The sequence below is a fragment of the Halichoerus grypus genome, chromosome 5 (genome assembly GCF_964656455.1).
Source record: "Halichoerus grypus chromosome 5, mHalGry1.hap1.1, whole genome shotgun sequence".
NCBI classification, from domain to species: Eukaryota; Metazoa; Chordata; class Mammalia; order Carnivora; family Phocidae; genus Halichoerus; species Halichoerus grypus.
The window spans coordinates 36263800-36278973 of NC_135716.1; the positions used below are offsets into that span (position 1 = coordinate 36263800).

At 36.8% G+C, this 15174-nt stretch overlaps 1 protein-coding gene across 1 annotated transcript in view; it reads left to right on the forward strand.

The window, feature by feature from the left end:
* Positions 1–11922, forward strand: part of RNF19A (ring finger protein 19A, RBR E3 ubiquitin protein ligase) — a 52172-nt gene extending 40250 nt beyond the window's left edge. The window contains exons 6-10 of the mRNA XM_036072742.2: positions 3246–3360; positions 3865–4026; positions 7118–7331; positions 8530–8673; positions 9746–11922. Coding sequence (XP_035928635.1) covers positions 3246–3360; positions 3865–4026; positions 7118–7331; positions 8530–8673; positions 9746–10436 — 1326 coding nt within the window. The 3' untranslated portion in view covers positions 10437–11922. The remainder of the gene's footprint in view (positions 1–3245; positions 3361–3864; positions 4027–7117; positions 7332–8529; positions 8674–9745) is intronic.
* Positions 11923–15174: the final 3252 nt, after the last annotated feature.

The following is a 15174-nucleotide window of genomic DNA, read 5'->3' on the forward strand; positions in this document are numbered from 1 at the left end:
TTCCTTACTAGTTCATTATCTTATTCAAACCTTCAGGTTTTAGACTGATGATTTTTCTTTTGTTTTTTTTTTTATTTGTCTTGAAAGATAATTTTTAGTATCTTCAGTATAAAACTATTTTATTTTTTTATAAGATATTAAATTTTCGGTGTTTGGCAGACTTGTATGTATGCATAAAAAGTAGACTTGCCGTAAAATTACCTGAATCCAAAAACTTTAGTACATTTCTTTTCTAACTTCAAGTATAAAGTATTGAAGGACACACCTGATATTTTTCTCATGGGTATATCCTTGTAAAGTTAGGTCTATAAAAAGTTAATAGCTAAATAACACATGCCCTCAAGGTGAAGAATAAATAGCCAGTTCCTGAATTATTTTCAACTTTAGTTCAAAGGTTTTATTTTCTTAGATTACTGCTATTAGTAAATACGCTGTTCTGTAGATTATAACAGTCTTGTGTAAGTCCAAACACCAATAATTACCACTGACCTATGAGTGATGAATTATACTTCGTTAGCTAGGCAATAATTCTTTTTTGAAAGGTTAAAGGAATAATTTATGAAGTGGCTAAGAAGTCTTCTGCTGTCTACATTAATGGAATCTCAGAATTGAGAAGTAACTTTAGCAATTATCTAAGGGGTGCCTGGGTGTTTCATTAAATTCTGGTTATGACTTTTGGGACTAAACTGAAGAGGAGGCTGATCCTCTTCCATATAACAGCCCCATTTTTAAATAAATATTCAGCATATATTACTTTTATAATCAGAAAAATAACAATACATACTATTTTTTTAAAGATTTATTTATGTATTTATTTGAGAGAGAGAGTACATGAGAGGGGGGAGGGTCAGAGGGAGAAGCAGGCTCCCCGCTGAGCAGGGAGCCCAATGTGGGACTCGATCCCGGGACTCCAGGATCATGACCTGAGCCGAAGGCAGTCGCTTAACCAACTGAGCCACCCAGGCGCCCCAATACATACTATCTTTTTAAAATTAGCTTTAGGACCAAGGATAAACATGGATACTTATGAGCCAAATGTTTATTTCAGAAGGTTTTAATTAACTAAACTTGTTTAAGGTCCCAAACATAGTAGCTGATTATATAATCTTTCATGTAGCTATCCAAAGCAAGGCTTTGCTAAAAACAAAACTGTTTATTCAGATACTTAGAAATAGAAGTAGAAGGGAAGGAGAGACTGTTGTACTGCGCACACCTACAAATAATTTATAGAGGAGAGATTATTTACCTCATTGTTCATGTCTTAGGTGCAGTTACAAGTCTCCTTTTTTCAAACATATACCCAAAGGGTTGCAGGTCGATGAATTAGTTTTCCATTGAAACAATGTTCTCTGTGGTGTTTAGGGTTATAAACCAGCCCAGGAAAATGCATTAAGTTGATAAAGTATCTAAAAGCTTAGTCTTTATTTACAGTAACAAATAGAAAATGTGGCACAAAACAGTAGAAGAGAAAAAATTAAGTTGAACCAGAAATAGAATGTTGTGATCACTGTAATTGACCATTGGTGCTTAAGGATGCAAAATTTTCTGGAAGATTCCTGTTGGTTTTTCAGCTTTGACTTTTCTCTGCTTCATTGCTAAGTTTTTCAGGAATGGTAGTGGGGAGAGGAGCAAGAATTAGCTGTAGTACTGAAGGATAGTGAAAGAGGCCTTGGGAGGCTCTGCCATTTCTGCCTGCATGGACTATTTCGGGAAGTATGGAGGCCCATTCCCTAGGCACGTACAGTCAGTGCTGGCAGGGTTCTGACTAGGAAAGGTGAGTGCTGCTTGTCCCGTGCAGGCTTCGCCCACCTCCCCAACCTAGCTCTCTCACTGTTTCATATGTCCCACAAGACTCATTATACTTTATAGCCTTCGAGATAACCGCATCATCATAATAATAATCTTATTAAACCTCACCTGTAACATTGTTCATAACTCAAGTATTTTATTTTAGAGACTATCTGTACACTTTTGAGGGCTGTTTTGAATATGTCTTGAAACGGAAGGGAAATGTACTTTATGAGCTTAAGCCCTTGCAAACCATGAGACCAAAGATACTGGGCTGTTTCTTGAAGTTGATATATCTCACAAGCCACTTCCACTGTGGTATTAAATTCTATTTATTAACACCTGTACTGTACAAAGATGCTAAGTATATCTAACTCTTGTCCTCTGGCAGCATTCTTCTCTTTTTTTTTTTTTCTCCTCTTTCTGCCTTTTACTTTGAGCTATAAATGAGACCCCAGGATTCTGAGTCATTTGATAATATTTTTCTTTTTTTTTTTTTTAAAGATTTTATTTTATTTATTTGACAGAGAGAGAGAGACAGCTAGAGAGGGAACACAAGCAGGGGGAGTGGGAGAGGGAGAAGCAGGCTCCCGGCCGAGCAGAGAGCCCGATGCGGGGATAGATCGCAGGACCCTGTGATCATGACCTGAGCCGAAGGCAGACGCTTAACGACTGAGCCACCCAGGCGCCCCGATAATATTTTTCTTTATAAAAAAGGATCTGAGGGAAAAAATTGACTTATGGTGTTTGCTTATTAGTACTGATTGTTAAGGTCAATTTTAAAAAAAAAGTGTGGCAATCTTCCCTAGAAGCCAACTTTTACCACTTAGAGATACTTGCTTGCTTACTTATTTTAAAGATTTTATTTATTTATTTGTGAGAGACAGAGATAGAGTACAAGCAGGGAGGAGAGGGAGCACAAGAGGGGAGGAGAGGGAGAAGCAGGTTCCCCGCTGAGCAAGGAGCCCAGTGCAGGGCTCAAACCCAGGACCCTGGGACCGTGACCTGAGCCAAAGGCAGACACTTAACCGACTGAGCCGCCCAGTTGCCGCTAGGGATGCTTATTTAGAAAGAAACCTGTGGAATGCTAAATTTCTTAGAAGTAATCCTATTAGTCAAACATCCAATCCATGACTATGTTGAAAATAATATTCTTAATTCCTTCTTTGCTCAAAACATAATTTTACTATTCTTGAAGACTGTTTAAAAGTAAACACAAAGTAAAATCTATTAAATCACTGTCTTATTTAAGGAAATTATTAATAAGTACTAAATTATGTGTAAGAATATGGTTTAAGAACAATAAAATGATCATCTTGAATTAGGACACTTAAGTGAATGAAATTATAAAAGAAATCACTTTAAATTACTAGCAAATGTAGGTCTATTTCATTTAAATTAAATATGTAATGTGTTTTTTCTTTAAACCCCCACCCCATTTTTATTTTTAATTCAAGATTCACAATCGATATGAAGGCAAAGACGTTTCAAAGCACAAACGGAATTTGGCTATAACAGGTGGTGTAACGTTGTCTGTAATAGTATCTCCAGTTGTAGCTGCAGTAACTGTAGGTAAGAAAATGCTTACAAATACCGATTACCTCAGATTTTACAGAATTTAAGTTTTATGGAAGGGTTTTTTAAGACAAAGCATTATATTGTGGAAGAGAAGAGAGTTACTTTTTTATTTATTTAAGGACAGTTTAAACTGAGCCTACAGAAAGCCTCTCATTGAGTAACTGTATTGGTTAAAAGTATTATAGACTCAAGAGCCTAGAGTTAGAATAATTGGTAAATTCTTATTGGCTGATACCCACCCTCACCTCATAGGTATAGAGCCTTGGCACTTAAAAACAAAAAGGTTTACATCTTTTTTTTCTCATGTGTGTCACCTGAAAGTTTAAAAGTTTTGAATTTATTTGTGTCCCTTAACAGTTAGGAAAATCTACTTTGGGCAAGGGTTGGAGAACAACAGCACTTTTCTCTGGTACACTTTCTCTTGAAAAGGCTTTCTAAGAACTCATATTTCTGTGATTTATTTTTTAACTTATAATTACTAATTTAACTCCTCTTTAGGTATTGGTGTTCCTATTATGTTAGCCTATGTCTACGGCGTTGTTCCAATTTCCCTCTGTCGAAGTGGAGGTTGTGGAGTCTCAGCAGGCAATGGAAAAGGAGTCAGGATTGAATTCGATGATGAAAATGATATAAATGTTGGTGGAACTAACACAGCTGTAGGTAAGTCTTTTAAGCAAAGGAAGAAGATGTACTTATTAATAGTTTAAGTTGGGGAAATAGATAACATGCAAATTAGAATTTGCATTGCCCTCCTTTCACTCGGCCTAGTAACATTCATCCCGATGTACATCAGTGAAATGAATTGCCTGGGAAAGGTGAATGGATGAAAGAGGGTGAAAGAGTTCTAGATACCTAACCTACACTGGGAATGTAATGTCTTAGAAATTCCAGACTTTTAATCTTAAATTTTGCCTAAAACAATACAAATTGGTAAGAACAGGATATGAAGAGAAAGGTAGTTCATAAAAGAAGAAATACAGATGGCCAGTGAATAGAGAGTATCTTTAACGCAATGTTATTCAAAGAAATGTGAATTAGAACAATACCTGTAGAATGAAAAGGCCCTCATAGAAATTTCTTATAGAAATTTGTCTTCAGGAAATAATCAGGCAGATGTGCAAAGATAATGTCCACTTTCTTACCTCCCATTCTCTCTTGAACCCACTCTAATCAGATTTGTTCCCTACCACTCCAGGGTTTTGTCTCTACCACTCCACCAAAACAGTGTCACAAGTGACCTTCATGTTACCAGATAATTAATGGTCAACTCTTGGTTTTCATCTTAATGTAACAATTCATTTGACGTGGTAGACTATGCCCTCCTTCTTGAAACATTTTCTTTTCTTACCTTTTGAGAAACCATTTCTCATCTCATTGTATCTCCTAGCCATTTCTTCTCAGTCTTCATCTACACTCATTCCCTGGGGTCATCTCCGCTATTAAATAATATGTAGACTGACCACTCATAAATTTGTATCTAGGTTAGAACTCTCCTCTGAACTTCACATTTGTACATCTAATTCTCCTCGTTAATCTACACTTAAATGTCTAACAAGAATTTCAAGGTTAACTTGTCTGTAACCAAATTCTTCACTCTAAAACCTGTTCTCTCCATCATCCTCACCTCATCAAGTAGCCTCTCCATTCTTGCTGTTGGTTGGACCAAAAATCTTCACTTACAGTGATTCCTCCTTTTCCCTTCTTACGCTACATCTGATCTGACAGCTAATTCTGGTACTTCCTTCAATATTTAGCCATAATCCAACCATTTCTCACCCTCTCCACTGCTATTCCATTAGTCCAAGCTACTGTCCTTTTTCTTGGAATATTGTAGTAGCCTCTTTAGCTGATCCATCAACTTCTCATCTTCTGCTCACTATTCCATGGTGTAGCTGTAGTGATACTTCTGAAACATAAATCAGATCATGTCTTTCTTATGCTTAGAACTCTCCTAGTGCTTCCAACTGTACTGAAGGAAAAACCCACAATCCTTATCATGGCCCATACGGCCCCACGTGATCTGTCCTGGGTTGCATCTCCGAACTCATCTCTTTTTACTCTCCTATTTAATACCACCCCTCCTTGATGTTTTTGAGGATGCCAAGTACACTCCACTTCTAGGCTTTTAAACTTGCAGTTCCCTCTGCCTAGAATAGTCTTCCCCCAGATAATTTTATGGAATATAGTGGTATCAGATCTTGTAATAGCTTGTAGACAATTGGATCTGTAGAACGTATCTAGAAATCAGTTTTTGGCCCACTTTATTGATCTAGAGAATAATAAGCTCTCTAAATTAAACCTTTATTGAAAACTCACATATTTTCCTCCAGAGTCAGGTAAATCTTCCAACTGTCAGATTTTTTATTTTATTTTTTTATTTTTATTATTTTTTAAGATTTTTTTTTTTTTTTTAAAGATTTTATTTATTTATTTGACAGAGAGAGAGACACAGCGAGAGAGGGAACACAAGCAGGGGGAGTGGGAGAGGGAGAAGCAGGCTTCCCGCGGAGCAGGGAGCCCAATGCGGGGCTCGATCCCAGGACCTGGAAACATGACCTGAGCCGAAGGCAGACGCTTAACGACTGAGCCACCCAGGCGCCCCTATTTTTTAAGATTTTATTTATTTATTTGACAGACACAGTGAGAGAGGGAACACAAGCAGGGGGAGTGGGAGAGGGAGAAGCAGGCTTTCCTGCAGAGCAGGGAGCCCGATGTAGGGCTTGATCCCAGGACCCCCCGGGATCATGACCTGAGCCAAAGGCAGCCGCTTAACGACTGAGCCACCCAGGCGCCCCTCAGCTGTCAGATTTTTTAAAGAATTCCTTAATCTTCTGGATTTTTAAAAGAAGTGGTGACCATTTTTTTTGAGGATTTCAAGCCAATTTATTTTAGATTGATGGTAAAAGTTTGATTCCTTAAAAACACTTATCACAGTCTGTAATAACTTGTTTTTTTTTTTACTTGATTTCTTGGGGATGAGGGCTAGACATATATATATATATGTCTTCTTTGTTATTGTGTTTTTAAAACCTGGAACATAGAGACGCTTGGGTGGCTCAGTTGGTTAAGCGTCTGCCTTCGGCTCAGGTCATGATCCCAGGGTCCTGGGATCGAGCCCCGCATCAGGCTCCCTGCTCAGCGGGAAGCCTACTTCTCCCTCTCCCACTCCCCCTGCTTGTGTTCCCTCTCTCGCTGTGTCTATGTCAAATAAATAAAATCTTAAAAAAAAGAAAAAACCTGGAACATAGTAGGTGCTTGATTTCACCATCTTTATTTGTTTCCATTAGCATATAAAAATCCTAATATCTTTAATCTTAACAAAAGGAGGAAACCACTTCTCTCCTCCCATTTCTTCTTGGTCTATTGTACCATTTCTTTTTTTCTTTCTTAATATGAGTATAGTTGACACACAGTGTTATATTAATTTCAAGTGTTCAGCATAGTGATTCAACAAGTTCTACATTATGATATGTTCACCACAAGTGTAGCTACCATCTCTCACCATACAAGGCTATTAAGGTAAAAACGTGGTGACCATTTAATACCGAAAGCCAGTCCCTAATCCTTTTTTACACTCTGAGATAGTTCCCTTTCCTCTCACCGCATAGTTACGTGTTCCTGACTTCAGATGTCTTTCCTATTCCTGTGCATGTTGTATAATAAAATGTCCTATCTGAAATCATGGGGGAATTTAAGAAGAGGGAAGTTAATAATCACACTTATTTAATTTCTTTGAAATATTTGCATTTAGACACAACTTCAGTAGCAGAAGCAAGACACAACCCTAGCATAGGGGAGGGAAGTGTTGGTGGTCTGACTGGCAGTTTGAGTGCAAGTGGAAGCCACATGGATCGAATAGGAGCCATTCGAGACAACCTGAGTGAGACGGCTAGTACTATGGCCCTAGCTGGAGCCAGTATAACGGGGAGTCTGTCAGGAAGCGCCATGGTAAACTGTTTTAACAGGTAAGAAAAATGTGCTCTGTTTTCTTTTTGCCTTCTGTTAACTATAAATTATTAGATGAGAATTTTGAAGATTATGTAATTATGTAATCATTATGATTACATATAATCCTGTGTCAGGGCTGAAAACAGTAATATTAACAGTGAAATTTAGTGGTAAACAGTAAAATTTTTGCTCGTTTGAATTTTCTTTCATACTGTTATATACCCATGGTGTGGTAAAAACCAAGTCTAAGGCATAGCATTCTGCTAATTTCTTCACTGCATTTGTCAGATTTGATGTTACGAATCAGTGCTGGAGCTGCTTTGGTGGACACAGTAAAGGCAGTGCTTAAGCCTGGACCTTACCTCTGAAAGTGGCAGTGCTAGATGTTAGAAAAGGAGACACTGGCTGAGGCCTGGGGGGAGCAGGTGGAGTCAGGATGTGTGGGAGTGTGTGAGCTGAGGCCAGGGTAGTCTAGTCCTCTGGAATCCTTTAATGTGCTAGTGCTTATTTTGTTCTAAGTCTCTTACTAACAGCCATACAGATGAGTAGGAGAAATTAAAGCATTTTTGTCTTCCTTTGTTTCCTCTCTAATTCACTATTCTTTACTTCTGTTAATTAGCTTTGTTGTTTTTTTTTTTAAACGTGGGAGAGTATGCATGAATTAAAAGATAAGTTGGTCATATTTATCTTATTTTTAGGTAGTTTGATTTTATTTTTTTATTATTTTTTTAGGTAGCTTGCTTTTATGCCTTTAAACACAAATTCTTTTAACTTATAGTAGTGTTTATTACATCTTTTTAAAAGAATCGGGTATTAAATTTAGAGGATCGTTTTTAATATATAGAGGCTCAGGATGTTTTGATCACTGATCTGTCATGTAGACTGGTTTTTAATATATTCAGAGTTTGTTTCACACTCAGACATGGCAGGCATATTTAATTAAAATCCTTTATATCCTTTTTGTGTTACTCTTTTACTACCTTACTTGGCAAACAGCTAATTTTTCCTATTTTATTTGGATGGCTGGTACTGTTCAGTGTGCTGCAGTAGAATTTGAATAATCAAATAAAAGGGAACTAAAAAAAATGTGCTGATAGTTGTTTCTAAAATAGTTTCTTATTAGTAGGGGTCTTAACTGAATTATTTGAAGATACATAGTATAGTAGTCTGATATCGTATGTAATTTCAGTTTTTATCTGCTCCCTGCTCTTTAAGGTTGGAAGTGCAAGCAGATGTACAGAAAGAACGGTACAGCCTGAGTGGAGAATCTGGCACAGTCAGCTTGGGGACAGTTAGTGATAATGCCAGCACCAAAGCAATGGCAGGCTCTATTCTGAACTCCTACATCCCATTGGACAAGTAAGGAAAGAACTGTTAAACAGTTAAAGTATTTTTTTAATTTTATTTTTTTGTTTTTATTTTTTTAAAGATTTTATTTATTTTAGAGAGAGAGAGAGCACGAGCAAGGAGAGGGGCAGAGGGAGAGGGAGAGAGAATCCCAAGTCAACTCTCAACGCAGGACTTGATCCCAGAACCCTGAGATCATGACCTGAGCTGAAATCAAGAGTCGGACACTTAACCGACTGAGCCACCCAGGCACCCCCTTAAAATTAATTTTAAAAGAATTATTCCTATCATTAGGCAAAATTATCATAAATAATGGTTACCAACTGTTAGGTTCTCCAGGAAAAGAAAGTGATGAAATGTCCAGAGGAGGCAAATCCAGAGAGGCAGAAAGTAGATTAGTGGTTACCAGGGATTGGGGGCAAGAAAGGATGGCAACAGACTGCTAGTGGATACAGGGTTTCTTTTGAGAATGATGAAAGTGTTCTGAAGTTAGTTGGTGGTGGTAGTTGCACAACTCTGTGAATATACTATATAAAAACCATTGAATTGTGCACTTTAAACAGGTGAATTTTGTGATATGTAAATTATATTTCAATAAAGCTGTTCTGATAAAAAAAATGGAGAAGGTAACAGTGCCTGGAACAGCATAAGCAATAAATGTATCTACTTCTATTTTTTTTTTTTTTAATTGAAACATTATTATAAATACAGAGCCTGGGTGGCTCAGTCAGTTAAGCCTCTGCCTTCGCCTCAGGTCGTGATCCCGGGTCCTGGGATAGAGCCCCGCGTCGGGCTCCCTGCTCAGCAGAGAGTCTGCTTCTCCCTCTCTCTCTGCTGCTCCCCCTGCTTGTGTGCGCACTCTCGCTCGCTCTCTCTCTGTCAAATAAATAAAATCTTTAAAAAATAATAAAAAATACAGTCCTCTTATTTCAAGTAATATTTTAATAGAACATATCCTGCATTAATTCTGATAGCTTTTATGTATTGAATTTTTCACACAGAAATTCCTCTCCCTTTGCTGTTATCTCAATAAAGATAAAAGGAGGTTAGAAATGTATTTATATTTGTTACTGTCCTGTTCCAGAGAAGGCAGCAGTATGGAGGTGCAAGTAGATATTGAATCGAAGCCATCCAAATTCAGGCACAACAGTGGAAGCAGTAGTGTGGAGGATGGCAGTGCCCCCCGAAGTCATCCCGGTGGTGCATGCAGTGGCTTGCCTGAAGGTAAATCCGGTGCCACCAAGTGGTCCAAAGAAGCAACAGCAGGAAAGAAAGCAAAAAGTGGTAAATTGAGGAAAAAGAGTAACATGAAGATAAATGAGACCAGAGAGGACATGGATGCACAGTTGTTAGAACAACAGAGCACGAACTCAAGTGAATTTGAGGCACCATCCCTCAGTGACAGTATGCCGTCTGTAGCTGATTCCCACTCTAGTCATTTTTCTGAATTTAGTTGTTCTGACCTAGAAAGCATGAAAACTTCTTGTAGTCATGGTTCCAATGATTATCATGCCCGCTTTGCTACTGTTAACATTCTTCCTGAGGTAGAAAACGATCGTCTGGAAAATTCCCCACATCAGTGTAGCATTTCTGTGCTTACCAAAACTGCCTCGTGTTCAGAAGTTCCACAGTTGAATCATATTGCTGAAGAACATGGTAACAATGGAATAAAACCCAATGTTGATTTATATTTTGGTGATGCACTAAAAGAAACAAATAACAACCACTCACATCAGACAATGGAATTAAAAGTTGCAATTCAGACTGAAATTTAGGCCTATAAATGCTGCAAATTAATTACCACTGAACAACCTTGTTTGGAGCTGGTTGAACTACATGTGACTACTTTAAGTTTCAAGTTACCAGCAAATGCCGGGTTACATAATCTAATGCAGATACATTTTCTATGTTCAGCAAAGCATTGTGTTTCATGTGGATCTTAATTACCAAACTATGAAATGAAGGCTTTAAAAGTGCATTATTGTAAGGACAATAATTCTTAGGAGAAGTATGTTTTGTGTGTTTGCCACAAAACATTGCTTGAAGCACACACTTGTGTATTTAGATAGAAATTTGGCTTAATTTATAATCAATATAAAATACTAATGCAGTTAGAAACATTCTCATGAAGAAAACTTGAGGCTTAGGGATAAGTGGTTAGTGACATTTTATTGAAACCACTAAGGGATACTGTTTAATGAACCTTGCAGGTTACTCTCAGTATATGATATTCTTTGTAACATTTCTATTCATAACTGGGCATAAATTTCATTTTTTTCTTCATACGCAATGTAGATATATAAAGCTTAATGCAGCCCATTTGCTACCATTTGGATACTTAGACACTTTGAGCAAGATTGTGGCAGTTTTTGCACAACTTTGAAATAGAAATACCTGGTACTCTATATAATCTTGTATATTGTTGATGCCACCTTAGAAGCAAAATGTAAAGGTATAGTGACAGCACCAAATAAGATAAAACTACAAAAAAAAAATCCGTTAGTTTGTAAGTATTACAAAAAAGTCACCTTCCACCAAGGGGAAGTTTGCACCCCATTGATTCTTGGTGCCTTTGGAATAGACTGGATCTTAAGGGCCTAGTTGTTTGAGGATTTTGCTATATTGTTTTCCATTGTGTCCTCTCTAGCCACCTTGGATTATGTAGACAAATACAAGATAGATAAACATAAATATGAATAATAGTAACAATGCTGAAAAAGTATTAGCCTACCAAAGACACACTCAGGCTTTAGTGAATACATAACCTCAGTTTTAACACATGCGTATCTTCTCCAATCATGAAATCGAAGCGCGGTGCAGAGTTTGTACCAAGTACTAAGGAGGGGTCCACGTATGGCTGGCTTTATTTTCTTTTGCTTTTGTTTGTGGAAGGTGTTCAGCTGACATAAACAGAAGTTGGCCAAAATACTGCCTGTACTGTTACCTTCCTGTATAATTCACTTAAATAAAACAGGTTAACCTCAAAGATAGCAGTTGAGATGTTCCATCTTACGTGTTTCTATTAAGTATTACCATTATGGTGCTACTGAGCGTTTTCTTTTGATAAAAAGAAAAATGCCATGGGCTGCAGTCTTCTTCCACCACTTTTTCTCACCAGGTCCATTAATATGCTTATAACACTAGTGCCAGTTATCATTTGATAATGCTTATTATGGTATTTGTATATTTGTTTGCATTCCAATTTTGTTCAATAGTGAGTGTGTAAACTGCATACATTAAATAAATGTAAATACTAATGTATTGCTGCCTTATGGTTTGTGTGCAGGTATTTTTATAAGAATAAGATTACTCATTTGCCACATGGCAGTTACTTATAAATATTGCAGGCCATTGAGATGATTCTGTATACTGGTCTCAGCCCAGAAGGAAGCATTTGCTGAACTTCTCAACCAACAATGTTCACACACAATGAATCCTTTCTTCATGTCTGATACCTGCCTTTCTTCCAGAAATAAGCTGCTTTATTCATCAACATGTTTTATTTTTTAAAGTGAATTGGTTGGAAAATAAATCTATCATTAAATTGTGAAAAGATAAGTATTATAAATCCTCATTTTAACAGAAAAAAAATCTTAAAAGACTATTCTAAGAGATTCTACTCTGGCAACATTAGATCATGAAACTAGAGCCGTTTAAATTTAAGCTAGTAACTGTAATTAAATGCTTTCTATCCTCAGAGCCTCTCTAAAATGCATTGGTGATTTTTCTGATTTCCTGTTACATAGTTAATACTTAATGAAAGTAGTATATATGAATATGTTGACTACTTCTTGACATTTCTATAAAAGGCCAAAGATTAAATGGAAAGCTAAACAATTTTTGGAGGAATACAGCAAAATTGGTGCCATGTAGGAGGTCAGTGCATTCAGTTTACCCATTCCTCTTCTGGTTGTACCCTCAACCAGTACCGCCCCAGTCTTGCTTGAAAAAAGTGGTCTAAATGTTTCAGCTGGCTTCAGAAGTTCCTTCATTTCCCAGGAGTCGTTCAAACTTGAATTAATTGAGGACCAAGCCAAATTCCCCTGGAGCTCAACTCTAGGACTAGACTAGAACAAGAGAATACTCCAGGGTTCAAGACAGGCCTTAACTCACCAAAATCTTTGAAAGACCCTTTGTACTTTGCTTTCTTTAAGGTCTATGGGGAAAAAACATCACATAGTAGTGAGAGAGAATACAAAGATTAAAATGGTATACCCTACTGTTCATTATGTAGACCACCATTTTAACTGGATTCTCTTGAATGTACAAATTCATATCTTCCGAGCACTGAATTAGTTAGCTTTTATGTTAAATTCACACAATCCATCACTCTTATTTTCACCAAAAATTGGGTTAATTTGTAAATATGTAAGACTTTCTATAGCATATTATCTAGTTAAATACAATTTTGATCACCAAAGGATAAAATAACATGTTGAAAACCATCATAGCTATTAATTCCTACATGATTAAAATACCTAAACTCCTGTTCCTCTAATCATTTTGCCTTTCTAATCAGAGTCATCAGGATTCTCAGGGCTACGTTTTATGTGGTCCCTTTTTATGGGCTTGTTTCATTCCTTTCCCTTATTAAAGTATGAGGTATCATTGCTAAAAGCCAGTGTTTACATACTGGTCAGTTTTGAATGCTCAAAATATTATTTTAAACTTGGGGAGAGTTAGAGTGTTTTGATAGCCATCATTTAATAGATGAATAGTGAAAGGGAGTTTGCAGTTTTTAAATTTAGGTCAGATTTAAACACTATACTTCATATGCCAGTCAGAATTTTGGTGATTTCTGCCAATTTATTCATTCAACAAAATAACAAAGTAGATTTGGAGATTCACAGCATTGTATCAAATAAACACCCTGGCTTCAATGGGCTTATAGTTGGGGGAGAGAGACATGAAAAACACATACACATAGCTTAAAATGATGTCAGATGATGGGTGCCAAGAAAAATACGGGGTGTGGAATAAAGTGACTAGAATGTTGGGTAGTGCTCTTTTATATAGAGCAAACCGGAAAGGTCTCTCTCCTAGATGACAGTGCAAAAGATCTAAAAGAAGTGAGGGAGGAACTGGGTAGACATACCAAAATGGATGAGCATTCCAGACAGATACCTTCTCTGAGGTGAGTTAACAGACTATTTAGACATCAATCTTGGAATTTGATAACTAGTAAGACAAATCTGCCACCTTGTTTTTCTTGGAGGATCTCTTGACTGTTCTTGACACTTTACGTTTTCATAACCATTTCAGAATAACTTTGTTGAATTCTACCAGTTTGTGTTGGGATAGTATTAAGTCTATAATTATCCCTGTAGAAAGATCTTTCGTGTCTTTTATTAATTTTATTCCCGGGGTACTTGATACTTTTTGGATGCCATTTTCTGTTTGTTACTAATAGTATATAGAAATACAACTGATTGTCATGTAATGATTTCATGTCTTGGGGAATATTATTACTCTTTTAATTCCAATAGTTTAGCTTCTTTGAGATTGTGTACACAGTCATCTGTGAATAATTTATTTTTTATTTAACACTTTTACAGTGCTTTGAAGTGTCAGACACTTTCTATGTATTTTTAAAATATTAACTTACTTACTCTTCAGAACAACTCTGTGAAGGAGGTATTCATTATCCCATTTTACAGATGAAACAGAGGCAAAGAGTTAAGTACTTTGTCCAGAGTTGCATGGCTGGTAAGTGGCAAAGCCAGGATTCAGACTGTTTTGTTTCTTCCTCTTCGATTTTTTCATCATGTATTTCTTTTTTTGGCCCGTTTGCACTGGCTGGGACTTCCAAGTGTAAAGTGTTAAATAGCAGTGGCTGTGGGGGCATTGTTTACTTGTTAAACAAGTAAACCTTTCAGTGTTTCAACCGTTAAGTGTGATATTTGTGCAGATATATTTGTAGATGCGCTTTATCAAATTGTCTTGTAACTCTTCGTTTGCCAAGAGTTTTTACCTTGGGAAATATGTTGAATTTTATTGGCTGCTATTGAGGAGGTACATCTGTCATATAATTGTGATTTATTCCTTTCATGTAATTATGTAATGTAAATGGGATTTATTCCTTTAACCAGGGTTAATATGGTTATGGTTAAAATATGAATTTGATTTTCAAATATTAAGCCAGCCTCCTGGGATAAACTTCTGTATCAGAGCGCATAAGATTGGAATTACGTCTTTTATGAATGCTTGGTAGAAATTGCTGTTAAGGCTGTGTGGGCCTTCTGAATTGTTTGTTTTTTAATATTACAGAAAGCCAGGTTTTCAGGGTTGAGAAGCAGTTCATCTTCGTGGATATAATATGAGCAGTAAGGAATGGCAGCCCCTCTCCTCTGTAAGAGTTTACTAAACCTAGAATGTGTAAATTCTCCTGGCTCTATGGTGACCACATAGTTTTGCTCTTACTGTTTTTTTCTCTCCAGGGTTTTGCCTAATAATTGGCAATTAATTAATTGCCTAATATTCTTGCTACCGTTTATCCAGCATAGAGGAAGTTAA